General features: G+C 41.1%; 6 protein-coding genes across 11 annotated transcripts; 3 read left to right on the forward strand and 3 right to left on the reverse strand.

Moving 5' to 3' along the window:
- Nucleotides 1-23: 23 nt before the first annotated feature.
- Nucleotides 24-2,224, forward strand: serpina10b (serpin peptidase inhibitor, clade A (alpha-1 antiproteinase, antitrypsin), member 10b). The gene is made up of 5 exons (XM_051382112.1): nucleotides 24-188; nucleotides 401-1,036; nucleotides 1,136-1,409; nucleotides 1,646-1,793; nucleotides 1,885-2,224. Exons 1-5 carry the CDS (start codon nucleotides 152-154, stop codon nucleotides 2,074-2,076), a joined length of 1,287 nt encoding a protein of 428 aa, XP_051238072.1. The 5' UTR covers nucleotides 24-151; the 3' UTR covers nucleotides 2,077-2,224.
- Nucleotides 2,225-3,002: 778 nt separating this feature from the next.
- ddx24 (DEAD (Asp-Glu-Ala-Asp) box helicase 24) lies at nucleotides 3,003-8,376 on the forward strand. 2 transcript variants are annotated; one of them, XM_051382065.1, is made up of 9 exons: nucleotides 3,003-3,615; nucleotides 3,652-4,267; nucleotides 4,362-4,829; nucleotides 4,920-5,073; nucleotides 6,103-6,615; nucleotides 7,224-7,299; nucleotides 7,413-7,601; nucleotides 7,687-7,816; nucleotides 7,898-8,376. In XM_051382065.1, exons 1-9 carry the CDS (start codon nucleotides 3,307-3,309, stop codon nucleotides 8,188-8,190), a joined length of 2,748 nt encoding a protein of 915 aa, XP_051238025.1. In that variant the 5' UTR covers nucleotides 3,003-3,306; the 3' UTR covers nucleotides 8,191-8,376. The 2 variants fall into 2 exon arrangements, with proteins under 2 accessions (XP_051238025.1, XP_051238016.1); XM_051382056.1 differs by having other exon boundaries at nucleotides 3,003-4,267.
- On the reverse strand, nucleotides 7,790-10,275 carry LOC127353137 (ubiquitin thioesterase OTUB2). Its single transcript, XM_051382174.1, has 6 exons — nucleotides 10,163-10,275; nucleotides 9,965-10,045; nucleotides 9,758-9,876; nucleotides 9,589-9,673; nucleotides 8,761-8,952; nucleotides 7,790-8,652 (listed from the first exon to the last, which is right to left on the reverse strand). The coding sequence occupies exons 2-6, from the start codon at nucleotides 10,043-10,045 to the stop codon at nucleotides 8,446-8,448; spliced, it is 684 nt and encodes a 227-aa protein (XP_051238134.1). The 5' UTR covers nucleotides 10,163-10,275; the 3' UTR covers nucleotides 7,790-8,445.
- A 998-nt stretch (nucleotides 10,276-11,273) lies between these two features.
- Nucleotides 11,274-14,123, reverse strand: si:ch1073-416d2.4 (coiled-coil domain-containing protein 42 homolog). 2 transcript variants are annotated; one of them, XM_051382135.1, is made up of 9 exons: nucleotides 13,541-14,123; nucleotides 13,415-13,460; nucleotides 13,034-13,210; nucleotides 12,754-12,911; nucleotides 12,588-12,670; nucleotides 12,327-12,499; nucleotides 12,134-12,244; nucleotides 11,931-12,041; nucleotides 11,274-11,836 (listed from the first exon to the last, which is right to left on the reverse strand). In XM_051382135.1, exons 1-9 carry the CDS (start codon nucleotides 13,645-13,647, stop codon nucleotides 11,651-11,653), a joined length of 1,152 nt encoding a protein of 383 aa, XP_051238095.1. In that variant the 5' UTR covers nucleotides 13,648-14,123; the 3' UTR covers nucleotides 11,274-11,650. The 2 variants fall into 2 exon arrangements, with proteins under 2 accessions (XP_051238095.1, XP_051238084.1); XM_051382124.1 differs by having other exon boundaries at nucleotides 11,925-12,041.
- An 85-nt stretch (nucleotides 14,124-14,208) lies between these two features.
- On the forward strand, nucleotides 14,209-21,755 carry LOC127353090 (ankyrin repeat and SOCS box protein 2-like). Of its 4 annotated transcripts, none has more exons than XM_051382083.1 (9): nucleotides 14,209-15,682; nucleotides 16,166-16,414; nucleotides 19,102-19,271; nucleotides 19,454-19,609; nucleotides 19,713-19,958; nucleotides 20,042-20,213; nucleotides 20,352-20,952; nucleotides 21,040-21,193; nucleotides 21,326-21,755. In XM_051382083.1, exons 2-9 carry the CDS (start codon nucleotides 16,293-16,295, stop codon nucleotides 21,454-21,456), a joined length of 1,752 nt encoding a protein of 583 aa, XP_051238043.1. In that variant the 5' UTR covers nucleotides 14,209-15,682; nucleotides 16,166-16,292; the 3' UTR covers nucleotides 21,457-21,755. The 4 variants fall into 4 exon arrangements, with proteins under 4 accessions (XP_051238043.1, XP_051238052.1, XP_051238060.1 ...); XM_051382092.1 differs by having other exon boundaries at nucleotides 16,210-16,414; XM_051382100.1 differs by lacking the exon at nucleotides 14,209-15,682 and adding an exon at nucleotides 15,753-16,111 and having other exon boundaries at nucleotides 16,210-16,414.
- Nucleotides 21,704-23,515, reverse strand: LOC127353133 (protein FAM181A-like). The gene is made up of 2 exons (XM_051382160.1): nucleotides 23,131-23,515; nucleotides 21,704-23,019 (listed from the first exon to the last, which is right to left on the reverse strand). Exon 2 carries the CDS (start codon nucleotides 22,958-22,960, stop codon nucleotides 22,181-22,183), a length of 780 nt encoding a protein of 259 aa, XP_051238120.1. The 5' UTR covers nucleotides 22,961-23,019; nucleotides 23,131-23,515; the 3' UTR covers nucleotides 21,704-22,180.
- Nucleotides 23,516-24,293: the final 778 nt, after the last annotated feature.

A 24,293-nucleotide genomic window follows, 5' to 3' on the forward strand; every position in this document is an offset into this window, starting at 1 on the left:
GCAGTTATTGATGGTTCCTGTGACATCACAAAAACCACCACATGAAAGAGGCCCCAAATGTTTGAAAAACAGCTCTGATGCCTTTTGGAACAACACATGGTTAATATGTAACACTCAGAGCACACTTGCACTTTGTATCCCCAAATAATAGATGGAGCTTTCAGACTTAATCTTGCTCAAGCTGAATGGTACGTATGACATGTTAGTTAATCTTTATTTCAGTCACAATTATGTATTGCATTTCAAAACTGAATTTATTCAAGGTATTGGTGGTAACTTATATGGAAAAAATAAGTTATTTATTAGATCTAATCTGTCTTATTTTTTGGAGATGGGTTAGTTGTCCAGTTACTGTTCAGATGTGCATTTTTAATAATCTTTTGACATCTGCCTTTTTCAGTTTGTGTGCCAAAACCTTCTCAGACTCAAAATATGGCGGTACACAAAATGAAGATGGGATTTATTGTCATTGTAATCTACATGTGCTTCTTCGCTCCGGTCCACCAAGCACAGCCTTCAAGTGCCACCATCTCAGATCTTTCCTTAAAAAATATGGACTTTGCCATGAATCTTTACAGAAAAATATCCAACTACCATGACAAGAACATCTTTTTCTCCCCTCTGAGCATCTCTACTAGCTTTGCTGCTCTCTTAATGGCTTCTGATGGTGACACACACAAAGAAATGCTGGAGGGACTCAACCTGGAGCAGCTGGAACGGGCTGACCACCCACAACTTATCCCAGAACTCTTTCAACTCCTTAATGACAACATCACACAGAACGGATCACTAAAACTGGACCAGGGCATGGCTCTCTTTATACGCCAGCAGTTTGAGGTGGAGACGATGTTTGAGGACCAAATCAAGAAGTTTTTTGATGCTGACATCAAAAGAGTAGACTTTGCGGACACAAAAGGGAGTATCAGCTTCATCAATGAGTATATCAAGTGCAAGACCGAGGACAAAGTGAGAAAGATGATTTCCACCCTTGATGCAATGACCCGAGTCATGTTAATCAACACAATTTTCTTCCAGGGTGAGTTGAATCACTCATAGAACTGTGCTTTGACTCCCATTTGTGTTTTGACCTTTTACCTAAAGTGTCCACAATGAAACAGTATTATTTCTTCCACAGGAGCCTGGCAGATGCCTTTTGACTCAAATCATACTCAAAATGCACCCTTCTACATTGACAACTATAGTGTTGTGCAAGTGCCGATGATGTTTATAGAGGATAAGTTCTACATGATGGAAGATGTTCCTCTTCGTGCCAAAGTGCTGAAGCTGCCATACCAGGAAGGTGTCTCCATGCTTATTGTGCTACCCAACAAAGGCATGGACTACACTGTAATTGATGATGAGATTTCTGCTGAGAAGTTTCTCAGCTGGATCAAAAAGCTGCAAAAAACGTAAGGTTTTTATGTGTAAAAATGTCACGTTTTACACAAGGCCCATCTTTCTTTAGCTTTTCTCCTATTTTGTCATGTGTATTCTTCTGTATTTTAGCTATAATAGCAAATAACTTTGACATCTGCTCTAGAAAGGTGCTGTAAAAAGCAACCCAAATAAGCAAATACATGTTATCTAATTCCAACACATGACAAGTGAATCTAGTAAACATGGCCACCCACGTCTTGTTTCACAGCAAACTGGAAGTCAACATGCCCAAATTCAAGATGGAGCAGTCGTATTCCCTCCACAGCCTTCTACCAGATATGGGCATTGCCAGTGTCTTCAGTAATTCAGCCAATCTGACAAAGTTGAGTAAGGAAGAAGGCCTCAAAGTGTCAGAGGTTAGTTTTGAATTTCACCACGCTGTCACAATGTACTTGCATATTCCAACCTCTGCAGATGATGAATGTTGTATCTACTGTAAAATCACAGGTGCTGCACAAGGCTGTGATTGAGGTGGATGAGACCGGGACCACTGCAGCAGCCGCCACAACCATTGGCATTACTCCATATTCCTTACCCAGGACCTTCATTGTCAACAGACCATTTTTCTTCTTCATATACCACGAAGACACAAACTGTCTGCTGTTTATGGGCAGGTTGATTGACCCTAGCAAAGAGTAGCAGTCATGACTGTACTGTTTGAGTGCTTGCACACAACATTGTGTTTTTTCAGGCTTTTAAAGGGCTTAAATTCACCTTAAAAGGCTTGTGCTGGTCTGTTCTGTAAGCCTACTATTATGTTATCCCTATTAATAAAGAACTGACATTAGTGTGCCTTTCTTTTGGATTTGATCGATCAGTTTAATGACAGGTGCATACTAATTGAGTGCGGTGTTTGGTATATACATGTGCCACAGTAATTTAATCCTTATTCATATATAGTGAGTAAATAAATGCATCAGTGCCACTTTCCAATAAGTTTTTATGGAGTTTATAAGTTGTAGCTCATTACTTTTATTAATGGATAATAAATCATTTGCTAATGCTTTACAGATAAGCCATAAATAAGTTAAATTGTGAAAAATCTCTCTGGCTGGTGTGTTTATTCTCCTCTAATGGACTATTTGCCCTTTGATCTGTGATGGATTATTGTAAAAACCAATTTACAAACTAGCTGATGGCTTATTATTTATTACTAACGTATTAACATTTATATCTGCAGAAGAAGTCAGAAACTTGAACATACTTTTAACCAACCTGGCAACATTTTTTAATCATTAATAAAGCCATTACTTACAACCTATAAATATTGTATTAAGGGAAGTATGACATACGTGTGCCAGCTCAAAGACTGAGCTCGGTCAGATCCGTTTAAATGTTAAACTATGTTAAATATATCGCTGAATCGTATGAAATAAATGATTTATTGATTGTGTTTCTAATAATACAGGATTGGACAAAAAAAAAAAAAATAGCTGCACGAATGACTTGTTATCTCCCAGTGAAGAATAAATAAGATGACTAATATACATGCAACTTTAGAAAAACCCCTTCCTGCAGGAAGAAAGCTCTGTCACTGTCACTGTCACTGTTGCTGGATAAATAAAGTTTTTCAAACCACGTGATCAACACTGTCATGGCGGCGCCCTCGTGTCGTGCGTGGTTGTTATCGTTCGTAACAATATTTTGACATTTCGAAAAACCGCAATCAGTCAAGGTAGTGCCTTTTCCATTGCTTATAGTTATTGTGTAGTTGTGTATGGTTTACAAAGCCAACCAGCGGATATTTAGCGAATATTTTCTGTATCTGTGTAAGTACTTCTGCACTTTAGCCGCAAGCTAACTTCACACACACACGCTTTTAACAACTCAGTTTGAGGGGGGTATTTTGACATATTGAAATCTAGCAAAATGAAGACAAAGAACATGAAGCTGAAAAACAAGCGTTTGTCCTCCGGGCTGCAAAAGAAAGCCAAACGGAGCATCCATGTGAAAGGCAACTGGGCAGCTGTAGAGCTCGACCCCAGTCTCTTCTCCGAGGAGGGCATGGAGGGCCTGGTGTGTTTTGAAGAGCTGACAAGTTATCGTCTGGTGGACTCTGAGAAGGCTGCAGCTAAAGCAGCAAAAGAACTGAAACGGGAAAAGACGACAAAGAAGAAGAAAGCGAAGAAAAGAAAAGCCACCGAGGGAGAGAAGGCTGGGGAGGAGGCTGGGGAGAAGGCTGAAGAGGAGGCTGGGGAGAAGGCTGAAGAGGAGGCTGGGGAGAAGGCTGGAGAGGAGGTAGACGTGAAGACCGAAGAGGGAGAGAAAACAGCTGAACCAGAGAAGAAAAGAGCCAAGAAGAAGAAGAATAAGAAACTGACAGCGAAGGAATCAGTCCAACCAGGTGACACTTCTGCAGAAGTGACAGCGAAGGATGTAGCTGCAGGTGAGGAGGGAGGAGATGAAACCGCTAAAGAAGAAACATTAAAAGATAAAGCCATTAGCTCAGAACCTGATGCCCAATCAAAACCCGCAAAGAAGAGCAACAAGAAGAAGAAAAAGAAACAGAAGAAGGATATAAAAAGGGTCCCAGAAGAACAGCTGAACCCGGAGTCTCCATCAGAACTTCAGGCTCTGGAAAAAGAAAAACCCACACAAGATAAAGTTACAAAGCAACCCAAAAAGCTGCAAAAGAATTGGACTAATGCAACACTTTCTGGCTCTATTGATAAAAACACTGACGTGAGTGCATGGAAGGACCTGTTTGTTCCCTCTCCTGTGCTTAAGGCACTGAGCAGTCTGGGATTTGGTTCACCAACACCTATTCAAGCCCTGACTTTGCCTTCCGCTATCAGGGACCGTATGGATATCCTGGGGGCAGCTGAGACAGGTAAGATGAAATACCTTTTGCTTTATTTTTGTCCTACAACAATCTGTCTTCATATTTCCATAAGTGAAGTTAATGTGAGTCACTGTCATTATAGGAAGCGGGAAGACATTGTCTTTTGGGATTCCCATGATCCACACCATCCTGGAGTGGAGGAACGGCTCAGAAAAGCTTGTTGAGGACAGTACTGAACCAACCACACAGGTGGAAAGTTTGTATTTACCAGCTCTAGATGAGTCCACAAAGTCAGGAGACGCAGCTGAATCCACAGTAGAAGAGGACGACATGGAGGCTGTGGAAGAAGAGGAGGGTGAACGCATCTCAGAGCAAGATGACGGTGACACAGACGAACATGGCAGCGAAGATGAACAAGATGAAGATGATGCGAGACTCGGATGTGTTCAAGTAATTGAAAATGCAGATTTTGATTTCGATCCGACCGCTGAAGCGGAAGAAAAATCTGCCGGTGATCGGGGTCAGCCTCTGCTCGGACTGGTGCTCACTCCCACCAGGGAGCTGGCCGTTCAGGTCAAGCACCATATTGATGCTGTCGCAAAATTCACAGGTAAATCATTACAGGTTTATGATACTATTTTTCTAAATAATGAAAGAGAATTATCAACGTCATGATACTCAAGATGTTCTTGTTGTGCAGACATCAAAACAGCGATAGTGGTGGGTGGAATGGCACAACAGAAACAAAGAAGGATGCTCAAGCGAAGACCAGAGATCATTATTGCCACTCCAGGACGTTTGTGGGACTTGATCAAAGAGAGGCATCCACATCTGCTGAACTTGAGACAGCTGAGGTATGTCACACTCCACATTTCTTTCTTATAGTCTTGGGCAATATGGTAAAATCATTATTGCAATATGAAACTAATATTTCTAAGATGGCAAAAAATCTAAGATAGAATTATCATATTTAGCACAATAAACTGCATTCCACTGTACTGCATACTACATATATGAAGCAAAGGTCATCACACATGTAGAACTCAGTATAACAGAATTTTATTTGTATAATTTGAACACAAAAAACATACAGTACATACAGCTGGGTGACAATTTAAAGGATACACCAACCCAAAACTACTACTCTTTCTTAGTATTTCTATTTTTTCCGTTAATTTGTCACCCGCCCATGTATCCCCGCCGGCCGGCCCAGTTTAACACAAAACATCAACGAAAAAGGGAAAAATTAATTCGGAGTGGAGGACCAGCCATCCTCAAACTCTGGCAGAAATGTTGCCAGTTTTTCATAACAACAAAATGCTTTGAGTCAATATTTTGGACAACAAAATTTTGTAGAACACTGAGATCATGTCATTACAATACAAAGTGCGAGTCAATAAACTGTAGTACTGGTTTATCATCCGGCCCTGCTTTCTTATTTATTCATCAGATTTGGACAAACTGCGTTATTGGTTTCGGTTCTTGAAGAGTAGATGGATGACCATAACTGCTTTTTGATGGCACAAAGCAAAGGGACCTAGCAACGACTGCAGACACATTATTGCTATTTGTAAGAGGAGTCCTTGTGCAATCATTTTTCAACAAAAGGCCGGAGGCAGCAGCAAAATGTTTATTGAAAGCCAAACAGATAGCAGTGGTGATGACTGCTTTTATTGACTCTGACTTCCTTCTAGATTGAGTGCATGTTTTATTCTAATCTCTTTTAAAAAAAGAAACAAAGGACGATGGTGGTCTAACAGGCCAAAGCTAAATCAACATTTGAAATATCAGAAGTGTGATGAATATTTCTGTGATACAGATCATTCAGAGGCTTGTTTGTAAGATTTCAGTGCTACCGTTTATTAACTACTGTTGTTCTACAGGTGCCTGGTCATTGATGAAGCAGATCGCATGGTAGAGAGAGGCCACTTTGCAGAGCTGGACAGTCTGCTGGAGATGCTGAACACCGTGCACTTCAATCCCACGAGGCAAACATTTGTGTTCTCTGCCACACTGACCATGGCTCACGACCTGCCCACCCGCCTCCTGCAGAAGAAGAAGAAGAATCTGGACCAGAGGAACAGGCTGGAAATTCTCATGGAGAAAGTGGGGATCAAGTCCAAACCCAAAATCGTTGACCTGACCAGGAAGGAGGCAACTGTGGAGACACTGACTGAGACACGAATCCACTGTCAGAAGGAGGAGAAGGACTTCTACCTTTATTACTTCTTGCTCCAGTATCCTGGCCGCACCATGGTGTTTGCCAACAGTATAGACTGTATCAAGAGACTGAACTCCCTGCTGGTTATCTTGGACTATACTCCACTGCCTCTTCATGCCAACATGCACCAGAAACAACGCCTCAAAAACCTGGAAAGGTTTGCTGAGAGGGAGAGGTGAGTTTTGCACACGCTAGCAGTAGCTAGCAGACTTAATCTGTTAATTGTGTCCTATGATGAAATATAAAAACCTGTTACCTGCAAATAAGGGCTTAAGGGTTTTATCTGTTATGCACGAAACAGCCTTGATTATGTTTCCCATGACTACTTCCATCATTAAGTTTAATCCTAATACATATTTACAGAATATGTTCTATAATGTAGTTTACAACCACAGTAGTTTCACATATTAAAAGAAGTCCTGCCAAAAGTGTAAAAGGGATTCACTCCTCGAAGTGGAGGTTGGTAAAACAACTCAAGTGCACTTTGCCTGTATGTGTGCTTGTGTTGCTGCTATCTTGGTAAAAAAAAATAAAAAATTCACATTGGAGCTTACACAGTGGAAGTTTAACACATTGAGATGTACAATTCCCAGTTCTTGTAATAAGCAGTAGTCCTGTGCTCAGTATCATAGAAAGTGATAGTCACAGTGCTATTCTTAAGTAGTTTTTTTTTTTTTTAATGTATCTGTTTAGTAGCACCTTCCTTGGCATGTGACCTCTGCTACATTTTTTTCAGAGTAACCCCAAAAGGAAATAAAATAGTTGTCTGAATTTCCTTCACAGTTGTGTTCTGCTGACTACTGATGTAGCAGCAAGAGGACTGGATATCCCCAATGTTGAGCATGTTATTCACTACCAGGTAAGCTTAGCCATAGCATTTATTATTTTGATAGCCAGTTACTTTATATTCAAACATAATGAGTATTGTCTTTATATACAAGGGTGCTACTAATTGAGTGTAACACCAACCAGGTTCCCAGGACATCTGAGACTTACGTCCATCGGAGTGGCAGAACAGCAAGAGCCACCAAAGAGGGTCTCAGTTTGCTGCTAATAGGCCCTGATGACGTGATGAACTTCAAAAAGATTTACAAGACTCTTGGGAAGGATGAAGAGCTCCCCATGTTCCCCATAGAGACCAAATGCATGGAAGCAATCAAGGTAAGATCCAGCATTAGGTCCTGTCTTTATGTGACATTAATAAGTTTAAGTTTGATTGTTTATTGTTGAGTGTGTTCCTCCACAGGAGCGGGTAAACTTGGCCAGACAGATAGAGAAAATTGAGTTCCACAACTGCAGAGAGAAGCACCACAACTCCTGGTTCAAACAAGCAGCAGAGGCCCTGGATGTAGACCTGGATGATGATCTTTTAATCGGTAACACAAATTCTCTTACATCTTGAGTTTATTTAAAAATGTTTAAATACAGACAACTGAATATACCATATATGTCCACAGGGAGAGCAAAGGACGAGGAAGATGACAGAGAGCAGCAGAAGATGGTGAAGGGGATGAAAAAGCATTTGAAGCATTTGATCTCCCAGCCTGTATTCAAGAATGCGATAAAGACCAAATACCCCACTCAGATGGGAAAGCTCTCCCTGTCTCACATGCCTCTAGCGGGGATGGAGAGTGCCCTCACCAGGGTTTCAATAGAGGAGAAGAAAGAAAAGTTAAAGAAAGAAAAGTTAAAGAAAGGTGTTTCACCACAGAAGAAAACAAAGAAGCAGAAGAAAGAACAGCAGCAGTGACATGTTTATGGAAATGTGTTTAAAAGTACATCTTTGAAAAGATTTATGTAGTTTTTTTTTACATAGATTGATTTCCATTCATCTAAATACGTATTGCACAATGTGCAAAAAATGTATTACCAGATGTTTCTTAATTGCTGTACACTGCAAGATTTTATAAAAATCTCTTTTCATAACTGTCTGAAAGCCCAGTTGGGATTTTATTCAACCAAAGTCTGTATCCCTGAGTTGAGCGGAGTCCTACTGGATCACTGGTCAGTGTTGAGGTCGTGGGTAGAGAATGTTATAATGTGACGTTTGGTAGAGGAGGTGCAGGGAGGGTTCAGCACCCTCGGGAATGACGTGGTGAGCCAACTGCTGTTCATCGCCCTCCATAGAGACGATGTGGATGCAGATATCCAGGGCCTGTGACAGAGCTAAGATGTCCACATGATCACACTCCATTGCCATGGTCTCCACTTCCTGAATGAAGACAATGAAGACATTACCAAACCTGGACGGTCCTGATTTACGGACACAAAAAGATGGTCTTGTATTTTTTCACTAGATGGCAGCAACACTGTTACTAACTTGATGACAGTAGATTTGCAGATTGGGCGCCTCCACAAAGTTGCAGAAGAAGTCGGCATGGTTTTGCAAGTGTGCAGAAGTAAGCAGCCTGAGATACTGCACCACACTGTCAGAGGTCACCTGCTCATTGAAGAGCTGGAGCAGCCGGTCTTCCTGCTCATCAGCCTGGCACTGCTCCACAACATTTACAACCTTCAGGAGAACACAAACAGTTAGGTATTTTTACTGCACCTTTTTCAATAAGCAGCTAGATCCAGTAGCAGAATAATGACAACAAGAGCATAGGTCATAGTAGTAATAATGTAAGGATTCATTTCAAGGGTTTGGTGTGTGACATTGAGATTTTCAGTATTTTATTTTTTCCCCATATATAGAATAGATTGGTGCTTTAAATAGTAGTTAAAAGTGTGAACTAACTGGAAATCTAATGAAATTGTAGATTCAAGAACAATGCCATATATTGGAAAAGTTAATTAACTATGCATTAAATAGGAATATGTTAATCACATTATCTTTGTGGCGGACAATCATATGGACTACTCAAACTGGAATTTTAGAGATATCTTACAAATAGGTCCCAAGCCACTTTGACATATTCTCCCACAATGTGAACATCTGTTTAATGTGACTTTGTTTTATCACTGTAGCCAGTCATTCCTGGGTGTTTCCTTCCCAACAATAAATCTCCCTTATATTTGTTTAGAGGTGAACATGTTATTGAAAAGAATCTTACTTACCAGGCTTATTGAAATTGGTGTTTTGCTGACCTAATGCTACCTGTTAAGTTAAAACAAATGGTGTGACTGTAAAAGGAAATGCATTATTTACTGTGTTCAGGTGGCGCTTGAAGGAGCTCTCATCAAATCCCGCAGAAGAAAAGTCTTTGCAGGTTTGAATAATTCGCTCCTTAAATCTGAAAGTGAAATCAATGAGACAACGCCACCTTAAATTGAAGTGACTTGAGTGTGAACGAAAGGCAGCAATGATAATAACTGACCTCTGCAAAGGCCTGGCATTGTGTAGGACTGACTCCAAGTGTGCGTAGCAGAGGGCTCTGTAGAAGCAGTTCCCATCCCCTCGTACTTGTCTCACGGAGGAAAACTGGCTGCTTAAATCCTAACAAAAGGACAATAGGTGTGATTAAAATGCGTTAAGAGTGGCGACTACCTTCAGCACACCACCCCACCCCAACTAAAAAGCCTACTTTATATTTGGCACCAGGCGTTTGCTCAGGAAACAGCGAAGAAATGTCCTCTCTGCATGAGACAAGGCTGGCACCCTCCATCTGTCGAGAAACAAGCAGCGTTACTATCCGCGAGACCAAACCGCAGCTTCACGGGGCCGCGCACGCGACATACCTTCGCATTTCAACATAGAAACAATGTAAGAAAAACGTAATTACAGTTTGTCAAGACTCCGTCCGTCCAAACTGCGTGTCACGACATTGTTGCAATTTTCTTTGCATTTTCTAAAAAACCGGATGTTTGCAGGTACCACGTGCTCGCGTTAAAGGGACAGTACAGGCGTTGTTCAGTGCTGGAGTCATGCCTTCCTGTTGGCAACCCACAACTAGCCTCTTATGGGTTAGCTACCTTTCTCCATGTTTCCATTACTGTAAGTTATGGTTGACAGGTATGAGAGTTATTATATTTAACCTCACACATTCAAAATCTCCCAAAAAGTATTATCAGCAAATTGTAGTTAAGATATTAAAGTATATATTACTTAATTTTAATGTGTCTGGTAGAGGTGGAGCTAATTCTAACTGCTTTATTTAAAATAATGCATCATATTTATGTGTTTATGTTTTGAATGTAACAAGTAACTAGCCCGCACATTATTGTAGTGGAGTAAAATGTTTAATATTTCCCTCTGAAATGTAGTGGAGTAGAAGTATAAAGTAGCACAACATGGTAAAAACTTACTATGGAAAGGACAAGTCTTTCAAAGTTGCCCTTAAGTAATGTTACAGTACTTGAGTAAATGTATTTAGTTACTCTCCACCACTGGTCATCAATAAGTTGTTGTCTGGTGGTCTGAAGCCCTAAAGTTAGAGGGAGGGATTTATCTCTTCATTAAGGAGAGGCTACAAAAGACAAAGTAAGCTATTACTGTATAGGACACTCACAACCCAGATTATTACTTAATCCTGAGGAACGTAAACTACAAAATAAACCCCTAAAACATATGGCTAAACATGTTTTACTGCTTTCACCACATTGCAACATAATTAAGGATAATTGTCACAAAAAAAACCTGTGTGACAGTGTCTGACCACAGAGAGCAGAGTCAAGAATTTGTTTTGTTTGGTTGCAGCATTTGGCTTTGCATAACATGTAGTTAGGATTTAACGTACAACAGGAAAGTCAGATGCTCTCTGCCACAATATATATACTATATTTGATAAATAAAATGCAGAATATTACAAATACATCTAAAATACTTATTTGTATATCGCAAATATTTTGTTTGTATCATCTAAATTGGAAAATAATCACATACCACTGCACCAGCCTTGTTGATGGGTATTACCTCCTGTCGGCATCATTTGACTGTGACCATTTTATTTTAAAATGCAACAATGATTACATTCCAGAGATACACATTTGCAAAGTTCTGATGCTCAAATACACTTTGCACATTATATTACTTACAAAATCTATATAAATGTTTAAGTGCAAAATTTGGTGCATAGCATTTTGCATTAAGAGTTATGAACACTGAAACTGCATCAAAGAGTCTAAACAACTCTTAATCTTAACAAAATGACTTAACACAAAGTTAATTTACTAGCTTTTCCAGAGTCAAACTACTGTCTCCAAGGTAAAAAATGAACATTCACGCTCACACTTAGCATGAAAACACGGTGATAAGTTGTAAAAGTTCTACATCAACTCGTCGTCCCGCTCTTCCTACTGACTTTACTCGAACTTTTGATTTGTGTTTTACTGCCAATGCTTTTCATCGATCCCCTCTCTCTTCTGTCTGTCAGAACTGTTCTACTAGTCATTGCAGACCCCGACTCCATCAGTCTCCTCGCTCTCTTCTCCGTGTCTGCCTTGTCCAAAATGTACTCCTGAAATAAAACTTGTGGTAAGTTAAAAGTTAGGTCAAGTAATTTTAATTATCAGTGGGAATACTAATAATAACTATAAAGATATTACCTTTACCATTTCCATCATTGTCAATATGTCCATGTTTTCCAGAGGTCCATATGCTGCTAGATAACACTGCTCTGCGAGGTTGTTGATGGCCATAAGCAAGACTCCTACTTCTTCAACCTGAGAGATAATGGCACATATTTCTGTCCACACTCCTATCTGTAATTTGATAAAGGGTCCTTTCTGAGTCATATTGGAACTTGAAAGCATACCTTCTCTCTGGACAGGCTTTGTTGCATCAGCAGGTTGACCTCTGCCTGCTTGTTCTTCTCTTTCAGGGTTTCCAACTCACTCTGGAGTTCAGACAGATCCTTATTGGCCATCTGCAACACACATAAATAGACTCTAATAGGTTGTTCATTCAAGCACTGTCACACATCTACATAATATCTGTGCATGTCTGACCAGTTTTTTTATGCTGTGCTGCTGCTTCATGGTCTGCAGTTGTCGCTGGCCCTGCTCCACCTCCTCCTCCAGACGCTCCAAGCGCTGCAGCAGATCCTGGTGGGTGATGGACAGGGTCTCATGGCGTCGAATGATGGGCATAACCAAAGAGTCGGACCCATTATCAAGGTAAGCTGAAAAATATTGTGCAGTTTAAAGCCTAAGTGTGTAATGAACCCATTAGGATTAACAGAACATGTAAAAGGTTGTTTTTAAGCTTACTGGTGGGGAGATAATCTAGTGTTTTCATCAAATAGTCTTCATAGATTTTGTATTTTGCCATTCTCTCCTTTAAAACTTGCTGCCTGTGAATTGAAATGTGGAAAAACTTAAATATAAAAGGTGACTAAAGGAGTGATATCCTCGCTCTAAGGCTTAAAGTTCTCACCTTGCTCTAAGTTGTTTCAGCTGTTCTGTCAGATCTTCTATCTCTCTCTGCTTCAAAACGTTCTGCTCCCGCGCAGCCTCATACTTCTTCAGTGCCCGACGTCGCTTCACTTCATTTTCAGCCACAAACTTCTCAAATTTTATCGCTCTTTCTTTAGTCTGGGTAAACATACCCAAAAGGGAACATAGTCTTAGTATTAGGACAGTGTCATTTGACAGTGATAGACACCTACTCCTTAATCATTATTGTATTTAAGTAGTTTTGGGAGGTTTTAATTCACCTGCTGTTGTTTTATCTCCAGTTCAGACCTCCTCTGAGCTAGTGCCTCCACACAGCTCTTAAACTCTTGCCGTTTGAGTGTGAGTTGCTTGTTCACCTCGTCCAACTCAGCCTGTTTCTTCAGAACCAGGGTCTTTTGCAAAGTGTTCACTCCTGTCTCGAGGACTCTGCTGGAAGTCTGAACATATAGGAATACTACTAGCTGAATAAACATTAAAAGTATTTCCAGGTACTGAATGATCCCTAAAAAGTGAGTCCTACAGGCAACAAAATATACTTTTCTGTATTATTATTTTAATATTATCATATTTCCCAAATGCACAAATGACAATAAAAACTTTTATACTTATGTTTATCACATGTCTTACTTATTCTGTCTTACCTCTGTTACAACAGGTATGTGGTTGACATCTTCCTCCTTTCTATGCCTAAGGACAAAAAATAAATATTTATAAAAAAGGGTTTATAAATAAAAACGCTGTCCACTGTAATAAAAGCACAGGCCTACCTGGTGTCTTCCGACTGTGTTACAAAAATGTTTCTTATTCTGTTTTGCACCGTCAGTTTTAGACGGGGGTCGCTGCTATCTAAGACAGGAAGGGAAGAAGTCATCATGTTTTTTCTGTGAATATATCGTCCAGGAGTCCTGGTGAGTGAACAAGTCCTGCAGTTATTCCACTTTCGGACGGTCAGAAGGACGACCAAGGGTCTTTTCCGGATGTTTTTCTTGGATTTGTGTAGCAGTTTCCCGGGAAACGCAGGCGAGACAACAGGGAACGTGCCGGGATCGTTTCTCCGTTGTCATGGGAACTGCCATGGAGGCGGTTCTGTTTTATGGACTGAGTGAGAGGCATAGAAATGAGATCGTCAGAGGTCCAAAGCGAGGAGGAAATTAAAGAGCGCTCACTCCGTGCTAATGCCCGCGAAGTTTTACCGAGGAACAAACTATGGATTGCTGAGTCTGAAGTCCAGGAAGGGTTCGGGATGTTATCAACTTCTTTAGGAGATCACGTGATTAATTCTGCTCCTCTGCAGACTATGTGCAGTGGTGGCAGAAATACTCAAAATCACCATATTCTGATGATTTTCACTGGACAGGAAGGGTTTCGACAATCTGAAACGTAAATGTTGTGGAGTAAAAAGTACAACATTTGATGTAGAGGAATATAAATATAAAGTTGCATAAAATGGAAATACATAAAGTAAAGTACCTCACATTTGTGCTTGAGTAAATGTATTTAATTACATTCTACCACTGGACATGTCCACATGTCAATGTTTATATTAAATGAAAAATAAAAACATAAAAAAAATAGCTCTTTCCATTAAAGATCTCCCTCAGACATGTTTTTAGACATGTAGCTAAAATACTCATCTGATATAAAAAAAAAAATCCATAAACTTATTTTTCATTTTCATAACAAAGTTTAAACTGGTGGATGTAAGATGTTTCCAACTTGACTGAAAAGTTCATTCTCAGTGTATGTGCACTGGAGGTTTCAACACTTGTGTAAGTTGCATATTGAACCATAATGGTTTCAAAACTAGCGATGTCATAAAACCGCATACACGTCTTAAACCCAGATTAGACGTAAGCATAATCCAAGTGAAGTAACAGTAACCAAACCACATTTTTTACTGGAGGTAGACTTACTAAAATATTAGGTTTTATATACTTATTTGACATGTCATAACAAGTTAAATTAATAATAGTAATGATGGTTGTATACACATACGTTTTTCTAATAGACCTTTTTTTCCCAACAGACATTTTGACATGGCAAGAAAACCACAGGTGTAATTATTAATATGAATATGAACTTAAAGTAGCTTTTTAGTTCCAGGTTGCTGTCGCTGTGCATGCTGGCTCACTGATGAGGCTTGCTAATAAACTTAAATGGAACAGATGGTTAACAGTATTAATTCCACCTGCTATGAAAAAGGCTCAATACAAGCTTCTGGGGACACTCAAATTGAGTGGTATTAGCTTCACCCAGGTATTTCCTGCCATGACAAGTCTATGAAAAGTGTTTGTGTTAAATAGAGAACAAAAGTGCTCAGAGGAAAAATTCCATGTGAACTAGTTGACCATGACCATGTTGTAATTAAATACCACCTCTCAGTATTGCCACTGTTTTATCTTCTTATCCAACAGACCTGCTCTAAATCCTACGTTCATGGTGGCTATGATGTTAGAGAAATATTCACTTTGGAATAATGGACATAACAAAACTGTGTGTCTGCATTTCCTGTCATATTTCAACTTAAAAGCACCTTGACAGCACAGTTAAAATAAAGTTACGTTAAATAAATAATAAGTGTGTCTTAAGAAAATTAAGAAAGAAATTTGGCAACAGCCTCCGAGCTACTAGGTAGTCTAGTTCTTCCAGTTGTAAATAGATATGCTGAAGGACTTGTTTGTGTCAAACAAAAAAACAGATGCTTAATGGTTTAGATGCAGGAAGTCATTTTCACAAACACTTCCGAAGAAGTGATTGTGAAACAAAAATCAGCTGTCATTGTTCTGTGCTCTTCAAGCATGTTTTCACACTTCACATTGCAATAGGAGCTGATACAACAGAGGAATATGAGACAGTTTTATAAAGGTGGATCAACACTCACTCTGTGAATGAGGAATCAGGATCACTTGGTGAGTTCAATTATGTTTCTTCTTTAACTTTTATACTTTGAGTCATCCAAATATGTTTAAATCTCTCCTCTCACTGTGTGTGGGTATTTATTTTTTGTTTAAAAATATTATTTAAGAGCAGTATTTTCTTAGTGCATTAATCATAGTCGCAGTTGAGCAAACAAACTAACTCCAGCTTTATTTGTTGTTCTAATGGCATCTTTCTGCTGCATAACTCACTGTAGCACTACACACGACCTCACATTGGTGTTGCCTCTGGAGCAGCAGAATCAAGTGGAATCAAGCACAGTTGAACATGCCCTTAAAAGGCATCTATCCTCATAGCCTGAGCTGCTGCTGCTGCTCTGATGCCTGCCAGTGCAGATTTCAGCTCCATCAAATGAGTTCGGTCATACAGTATGACTATATAGTATTTGCGTGTGTTACTGTGTATGTATTACCTTTTCTTTTAGGGACTTTAAAAACCTGTTTTTACATTTGCAGCTGTTCTGACTATGGTTTCCTGATCTGTTGGTCTTGATCATCAGCCTCATCCCTGGTCTATGAAGAGGACAGCAGCACACTGTTGGACATCCAGGTCCTCGGGCTGGACAACGCATCTGCTTCTGTGATGATCGCAGTCAGCAGATCCAGGTCTCTTTACCAGAGGCTAAACAATGATCTCAAATACAGACTGGCTGTCTACTCCCTGAGTCTCCACACATCAACCAACTCAACAGTGAACTTGCTCACGTGAGGAAACATGATATTATTTTATAAAGCACTTTTAAAATAAGGGGGAGTCTGTTGTATAGTATGCAGATGCAAAAATGTGTTATAATACAACAATCCCTTTGAAATGTTGAAATTAGTTTTTTTATGTGTTAAATATGGCTGTCCTTATTTATATTCTACTTTATTGATAATTATCACAATGGTTAAAAGTTTTGCCTGTGCTGAATATTTGAAGTAGAAACTTTGGTGTCTGTGAAATCATTTAAACATTAACTAAACTTAATGTTATATCTGGTTCACAGAAAGGGAAATAAATGATCAAATAATTTTAAAAAATCATTATAATCGAATATTTAGTGATTACAGCAACAAGCTAGAGTAGTTAACAGTAGTTGGAGGTCAAGGTGAGATGTGACAAAGTTATATTCCATTATTCTTTTTTTTTTCACCTATAACTTTAAAAATACACACAAAGAAAAGAAGAAGTAAAAGAAAAACACCCCTTCTCTAATATCTATTGGCTGCAGTTGGCCTGACTGTAAATGTGCAACAGCTGAATGTCTGCCCTGTTAAATGTCTAAGACTGCTGCTATGACGTCCCTGTTGATTCCTAAGATTGGCAGGTTGTTTGCCAATCACAAAACACCTTTGTCTTGTGGAGAAACTGCAGCCCACTAAACGTGATGTAGTGGGGTCATTAGTTACAAGCCAGTATGAGGTAAGGTACAATTATGTCACTGTACCTCTGTGACACTACAGGCACTAACAATATCTGGTGGTTTGTCTTAAAGAGAAAGGAATCGTTTTTTTAGGAGTTAGAGTTTTGCCAGACAAACTGTCGCCAACCAAATAAAAAAAGTAAAGACACAATTATGCTCAAATGCTCAATGGGACTTCATTTTGAACTCTTTTAGGAGACATATGAGGGGAAATAATTTTCTTTGAAAGGCATATGAAATGATGTCATTTTCTCTGGTGTGAACACATTACCAAACAGATTATGTTCACAGAGGTCACATCCTCAGTAGTGTTTCTGGGCACTTGGGGGGGTTAAAGGAGTTTCTACAAATACACACCGGTTATATACAGTAGGTTTTTAACAGTGTGTGGGATTTAGTGGCATCTAGCAGAGAAGTTGCAGATTCCGGCTAACTGAACACTGCTCACGTCTGTATTTGACGACCTGGATATGAGAACGGTTTGTGAAAAACATGAAAGGCTCTTCTATCTACAGCCAGTGTTTGGTTTGTCTGTTCTGGGCTACTAAGCTACTTCTGGCAGGTCAGCATGGCGGACTCCATGGAAGGCAACGCGCATCTGTAGATTTGAATGGCTCATCCTAAGAAAAAACAAAAACACAACAGTTCTTATTTTTAGGTGATTATAGGTGAATGGAAACATACTTATGAATATTATACTCCATTTCTTCCAATAGATCCTCTGAAATGTTACACATGGACCTTTACAGGCATGATTCTCCTAATTTACATGAAAAGGGTTCTCTGTACATCTTCCAGCAGTTCCCTTCCTATTTTTGACTCTTTTATTGCAAAACCAAACAAAAATTAATATGGAAAAATAAACTGTTTACAAAATTTAAACAGATTCTAGCCCATCACTCTGGGGAAACTGAATTTCACCCTTTTTTTGGTTTCGAGTCAAGGGGAGGGGTATTTTCTAAAATCAGCCCCTTCCTGTATCGTACATTAGATTGAGCTTTCAGCTGTGACATTCAAAAGTGAGTAGTGAGTGGGTCATAGTGGATCTATCTTTAAACTGATGTAGTAATCATTGTTATTCCTTGTTTTGTGTTTTACCTCTGGTACTATTCCTGCCCATTCTTCCAGAGTTTTTTTTTTTAAGATTAGTGCTTTTTATTATCCGGTTGTTTAATTGTTTAATGGAATCCAGCCAATTAAATAAAGACACCATGCAAAGAAAAAAGCCTCCACTCGGGCTGCATTATCTCCAGCGCTGTTTGCCTTATCTCTGGATGTTCGAGTCTCTTGACATATATGGATAGACCCGTCACCCTGCGGCCTGACAATACAGTCCCAAAATAATCTGAGAGCGCACAGCTGAGCCCCGCTCGTTGGCTGCGCGCTGCTCCGTCGCTGCTGCGCCCTGTGAGGAGACACTGCCGTCCAATCTCTCATCAGTAATGACCAAATTCAGCTATTCTGAATACTTATCTCAGTTCCGTAATGCTGGAGGTCAATGTAATAATGTTCTGTCGCGACTGCCAGGAGACAGGAGGAGAGGAGACGGTCCGCGCGACGTAACGTCAGAGCCGGAGTGAGTCTTTTGTTGTGGGCTGTTTGACACGGAGGCTGCGATGTGTGTGTGTGTGTGTGTGTGTGTGTGTGTGTGTGTGTGTGTGTGTGTGTGTGTGTGTGTGTCTGAGTGTGTGTGAGAGAGAGAGAGAGAGAGAGAGAGAGAGAGAGAAAGAGGTTTTCTGTGTCACTATAGAATACGAGTGATACACGATTACTCCTGGTTGATTATAATCCAATATGTGTTAGAATGTCTTATTTAGGTTCAATAAAGCCAAAAAAACCCCAACAGAATCACTTAAATATAGATAGATAAGATTTAAGGTCCATGTTTGCATCAGAACTACAGCCCTCACACAGGGATGTCTGAAATTACACTCAATCACATTTAAGTATTAATTCACTTATACAGTTTTTTTTTCTCCTTTCAAGGGATGTTGACCCAGTGGTCTTTGCCATCAGGAGAGGGGATGTGAAGGCTGTTAATGATCTGGCAACATCAGCCTCTCACCGCCTGCTGAAGGAGAACAAAGATGGGTGGATACCTTTGCACGAAGCTGCCTTTTGTGGACAGACAGAGTGCTTGAAGACCCTACTGAGGGGTATGACATTGAAAGCGTCATTGAGGCTCCCCAAACAGTGTTCACTTATAATCACGTGGGCTCTGTGTGATAGTGTGGGAAAAGGAGAACTATTCAAAGTGGTGTTTTGCCGATTGCACATTTTCAAAAGGCTAAATTTGTCACTCAGCTGGTTTGTGTGATATGTATATTTTCTGCTCCAGCCCATCCAGGGTCAGTAGACAAACGTACCTTGCAGGAGCAGACGGCCTTGCTGCTTGCTGTGTCTTGTGAACACTCGTCATGTGTGCGATGCCTTCTGGAGGCAGGCGCTGACCCTGACATCAGCAGCAAGAACAAAGAAACCCCTTTGTATAAAGGTACAGCTGTGAAATCAATTGTATATAGTAGAACTATGATGGATAACTGTGTATCAACCAGGTGTTTGGAAGAAATCACCCAGTGTCTCATCTGTTTCTGTAGCCTGTGAGTTGGAGAATGTGGACATGGTGAGCCTCATTCTATCCTACGGTGCCACTGTGAACCAGCGGTGTGGTCAGGGTTGGACAGCCCTCCACGAGGCTGTATCCAGGAACAACACAGAGATCTGTGAGATACTAATAAGAGCCAGGGCCACAATCAATCCACCGAATACCTACAGCATCACACCACTCATTGTAGCAGCTCAGCGAGGACAGATGAGGGCGCTGTGTTACCTTATTGGGAAAGGTACTTTTCTGCACAAAATATTCCTCCTTTTCATGTTTCTGATCTCCACATAAAGGTTATAAAAGACTAATGCTTTTCTGTAGGTGCAGATGTGAACATGCAGACGTGTGATGGTGTCACGGCGCTGCATGAGGCTAGTAAAAATGGCCACAAGGAAAGCGTAGCAGTGCTGATAACTAAAAATGCAGACGCCAACAAACCCACTAACTCAGGACTGCTGCCGCTGCATGTTGCTGCCCAATATGGACACCATGAGTAAGTTGACATACTATAACTTATTATTAGGTAAAGATGTAAGCATTGAGATACAATAGTGAGGTTATTGTAAATGGAGCAATGATAATAGTTGCATTGTATTTGTTGTCTTTATGTATTTCCTCACTTTGTGTTCAGGATTGTGTCCCTGCTTGTCTCAGTGACAAGTCGAGCCAGGCTCCGCCACAGTTGTATCAGCCCCCTCCACCTGGCAGCAGAGCACAACAGACACACTGTGGCAGCTGTCCTACTCAAGACAGGTGCAGATGTTAATGCGACACTGGCCCACAGTCACTCCATCCAGTATGCTGATGGACGTGCAACAGCCCTCTACTTTGCTATCGCCAACGGCAGCACCGAGACAGCAGAGGTGTTGCTGAACGCCGGCGCTAGTCTAAACCTAGACCCAGTCAGTCCTCTACTGATGGCTGTACGGCAGGGCTGTGTCAGCACTGTGTCCTTGCTGCTGGAGAGAGGTGCCGATGCAAGCGCCAGAATCCCTTCTTATGCTACTACGTTCCCTGCCGTTGTTGCACTTTGCATGAATAATCTGCCTCTACTCAAGTGCCTTTTGGACAATGGCTGCGACGCCTTCTCCTGTTTCACATGTACACACGGCAGTGCCCCTCACCCGACATCAGGAGGATCGCATATAAGAAGTGGCAGCAATGGATATGTTCTGCAGAATGACATTATGCTTCCTTTAAACTGCAGCGAGCCTTCAGGAAGGGCAACTCAGGTGTGAAAAATAAGCAAAAACAATGTCACAGATTTTTGAATAACTCAAATTTGTAATTTTGCTTTTTTCTCTGATTTTCTTCTATAGTTCTGTGAGTGGATCTCAACATCAGTTATGTGTAAATGGGCAGGACCGGTCATAGACCTGCTGATGGAGCATGTTGGTCATGTTCAGCTGTGCAGCAAACTCACTGAACTACTAGACAGCCGAGAAGAATGGCTCGCTGTTAAGAGGAAGTCATGTAAGCATCAGACAAAATCTTATCACTCACTTACATCCTAACATCTCTTTCACTTCTGACTTTCACTTCCTCCCACATGCATATAACTGTTGTAAATATGCAAGTGACCATCCTCTTTTTTCTTGTCCACAGTATCACCGCGTCCACTGCTGCACCTTTGCAGATTAAGGATTCGGACCCAAATGGGGAGACACAGACTAAAATCTCTCACAAGCCTCCCTCTGCCAGACAGACTGATCAGATACCTGAGCCTGGCTGACTGACTTTAAGATGAACGTCAAGGAATATAGGCATCAGAGATGTGGCTAAATTTATCGTTTTGTGTTTCTTTTTTTAGTTTAATCTAATATCTCGAATCTGTAAATGGTCCCCTCAAAGGAATTCTCTATGTATAAAATGCCTATTTATAAAATATGTAATGTGACAATAAGGTTCTTTAATCGGTCCGTCTGAAGGATTTGTAGTTTCACATAAAGAGTGAAAGTGGAAATGATCTAATGCCCAAAGGAGTTCTTGAGGAAAGTTGAATCATTTATTTAAAAATAAAAGTCATTGTTTCAAACGGGCCTATCAAACATTACTTTGACAAAGAAAAGGCAAATCTATGTCCCACATTCTATTCTCATAGTTGAAAAAGAAAACTAAAACAGGATGCTTTCATTCACTTGCATGACTTTTGGTACTTAAAATAACAAGTCATTCTCTGTAGAGACCTAAAAGCAGAAAGCTTTTAACTTACTGTCAGTTTTCAGATACTTGGAGGCATCAGACTGGCATGAAAGTGAACATGATGAAGTTATTCTGCAAGTGCAACTCAGTCCTTTAGATTTAAAAGATAAAAATAGACGAAGCATTCCAATAAGTGCTTGAGGAAGGGTCTCGTACAAATGTTGAAAGAGGAAGAGTTGGCTGTGAGGACACATGAAAAATGGAAATAATTAGTCCTATATACACATGTTTTGTGTGATGGGTCCATTAGTAGAGCATTTAAATGAATCCAAACACACTGAAGATGGGTGACTGCACGGTGGGTTTGGTCGGTATGGGTTTGACCACAACGTGCGTGTGAATTTTCTGTCCATAAGGATGCTCGGGTCTCTCTATCTCAGTCCCTGCTGCTTTGCTCCACAGTCCCAGGGGCGGATGGGGGACAACAATGTGACTGTGGAGGACCTGGTGTCCGTGGTACTGGAAGGGGCAGCACCCGCACACACTCACACAGTGGTGAGAGCTCAGGTCCAATTTCAGCGAGTCTTTGTCCGCAGAGTTGCGTCGACTAGACGCAGACAGGATGGCCTTTGCATCATCATCGTAACTCCTTTTCCTGTTTTCGTTTTCGCTGCCCTCAGGTGTACCTGCGGGGTTCTTTTTCAACCCTAGAAGTGAGTGCTCCTTCTTAGTTTGCGTCAACTTGGGTTCCTCCCAAAATGAGGCTGGTAGTTGGCGTTTCCTCATAGGCACCTGCTCCACAGCGCTCCCCGCATTCTCCACACCTTGCGCATCCGGACTGGCCTTCTCTGCGACCTTCACACTCGGGTGGACAGTCCCCACCGGTTTGGCGCACCCGTACTCAGCAGACCTGTGCGCGTGGCATCTCGGGACCCTGGAGTACTTCTGAGAGAAACGCTTAAGTTGTTTCTGCAGATATTTCCTGTGATCCACAGAGCGTCTGCACGGAGCTGACTTGTCCAAAGCCGCTTTAATGTCGCTGGATGCCAAATTCACAAAATTCAGCAACGTCTTGACCTCACTGTCTGCGTTTGCCATTGTTGCAAAGATTCAGGTCAACTCAGTCCATGTTAGAACTTGTAGTCCATCGTCAGGATCTGAAGGGAAATCAGAAAACAAATTTTGCGTAATTACGCATTGCTCTGTTTTAGGAGTTCTGAAATCAAGCGTAGATTGAACGTGGTGATGTGTAATAACCCTTTACTCACCACTGCTGGGTGAATCCAGACTCTCTCAAAACCACACTCCAAGCACAGACTTCTCTCCAGGCTGCAGAAGGGAGCACTTCAACAAGTTGAATGAATATAAACTCCTTGTAGTTATGGTGCTTTCCTTGAACCAATCAGCGACCCCAGGCCCCTCACAATGCACCCCAATCAGCCTCCAAGCGCCCTGGTATCGAATTCTTCACCATTGCAAATTGTTGTCATGGAGATCTGGAAAAAGCCGCTGAGGGGATGCGATATTTTCCCTACACGGTGATTTCTGCGCGTTGGCCAAAACATCTCCTATCCGAACCTATAATCCGGAGAGCGCATGAATAAAAATGAACGCAATTTCTGCTGAAACATGCACGAATTCTAACTTTATTCTGGAGCTGTTGACGTTGAGTTTGTAACACAGGGACCCCTCATACCCTCCCCAAGAGTGATGTCAGCTGTAGGATTTGGTGAGGGGTGGGGGGGATCTAAAGAGTGCATAACCATGGAAAGGGGCTTGAACGCTCAAGAATCTTGTCTTTCTGTTTGCCCCCTCAATCGAACGACACAAAGGCTGAATTACTCATTCAAACCTCGCGGGACAAAGGGAAAGGAGCTGGATAGCACTCCTGCATTTGTAGTCAAACATTTAGAGACTTAAATCGAGTCGTCATGAAGGAGAAAGAGTCGGACAAAGCCCATAGAATTGCCATCAGCAAACATTTTCCTGTGTCATATTATGGGGTCTCCATGGCTCCCTCTGGCCCGCGGACAATAGCACAAGTTTGCACACTCGAATACTGTCACCCTGCCAACGGCAACAAGGGCCCAAAACAGGACAATCCCCAGAGAAAGCATGGTCTCCGCGGGGAAGGTTGCAATGGAGGAGGAAAAGGGGACTTGTGAAATGCTAATTGAGCTTCATCCCCTTATTGAAGTGGAAAGGGGTACCTATCGTTCCATTGAACCGCAGCAGGAGTGGAGTGAGATGTGAGGAAACTGTTTGTCTGGTAAGTAACACCTCATGCTTGTGCACTATGCTGCCCCTAAAGCATACCGAGCCACTCTAGCATCAGGACAGAGAATCTTTAAAAAATTCTGCAGTCTTTATCAAGGCTACAGGCCATTTGTTCACAGTGAGCTGCAGGCTACATGATTGATTGCCTCATTCA

Source organism: Dicentrarchus labrax, unplaced genomic scaffold (assembly GCF_905237075.1).
Source record: "Dicentrarchus labrax unplaced genomic scaffold, dlabrax2021, whole genome shotgun sequence".
Lineage (NCBI taxonomy): Eukaryota > Metazoa > Chordata > Actinopteri > Moronidae > Dicentrarchus > Dicentrarchus labrax.

Bases quoted from the DNA above. Each gene is read 5' to 3' on its own strand.
- LOC127353090 (XM_051382075.1), top strand. From the start codon at position 18,558: ATGACCAAATTCAGCTATTCTGAATACTTATCTCAGTTCCGTAATGCT. The intron at 20,214-20,351 runs GTAAGTTGACAT...CTTTGTGTTCAG, and splicing joins GCCCAATATGGACACCATGA to GATTGTGTCCCTGCTTGTCT. The intron at 21,194-21,325 runs GTAAGCATCAGA...TCTTGTCCACAG, and splicing joins CGCTGTTAAGAGGAAGTCAT to TATCACCGCGTCCACTGCTG.
- serpina10b (XM_051382112.1), top strand. From the start codon at position 152: ATGGAGCTTTCAGACTTAATCTTGCTCAAGCTGAATG. The intron at 189-400 runs GTACGTATGACA...TGCCTTTTTCAG, and splicing joins AATCTTGCTCAAGCTGAATG to TTTGTGTGCCAAAACCTTCT. The intron at 1,410-1,645 runs GTAAGGTTTTTA...CTTGTTTCACAG, and splicing joins ATCAAAAAGCTGCAAAAAAC to CAAACTGGAAGTCAACATGC.
- ddx24 (XM_051382056.1), top strand. From the start codon at position 3,307: ATGAAGACAAAGAACATGAAGCTGAAAAACAAGCGTTTGTCCTCCGGG. The intron at 7,602-7,686 runs GTAAGATCCAGC...GTTCCTCCACAG, and splicing joins AATGCATGGAAGCAATCAAG to GAGCGGGTAAACTTGGCCAG. The intron at 7,817-7,897 runs GTAACACAAATT...ATATGTCCACAG, and splicing joins GGATGATGATCTTTTAATCG to GGAGAGCAAAGGACGAGGAA.
- si:ch1073-416d2.4 (XM_051382124.1), bottom strand. From the start codon at position 13,647: ATGATGACTTCTTCCCTTCCTGTCTTAGATAGCAGCGACCCCCGTCTA. The intron at 12,245-12,326 runs GTCAGACATGCA...TGTGTGTTGCAG, and splicing joins AGCACAGCATAAAAAAACTG to ATGGCCAATAAGGATCTGTC. The intron at 12,042-12,133 runs GTATGCTTTCAA...ATTATCTCTCAG, and splicing joins AAAGCCTGTCCAGAGAGAAG to GTTGAAGAAGTAGGAGTCTT.
- LOC127353137 (XM_051382174.1), bottom strand. From the start codon at position 10,045: ATGGAGGGTGCCAGCCTTGTCTCATGCAGAGAGGACATTTCTTCGCTG. The intron at 9,877-9,964 runs GTAGGCTTTTTA...TCCTTTTGTTAG, and splicing joins CGCCTGGTGCCAAATATAAA to GATTTAAGCAGCCAGTTTTC. The intron at 8,653-8,760 runs GTTAGTAACAGT...GTCTTCATTCAG, and splicing joins TGCAAATCTACTGTCATCAA to GAAGTGGAGACCATGGCAAT.
- LOC127353133 (XM_051382160.1), bottom strand. From the start codon at position 22,960: ATGGCAAACGCAGACAGTGAGGTCAAGACGTTGCTGAATTTTGTGAAT.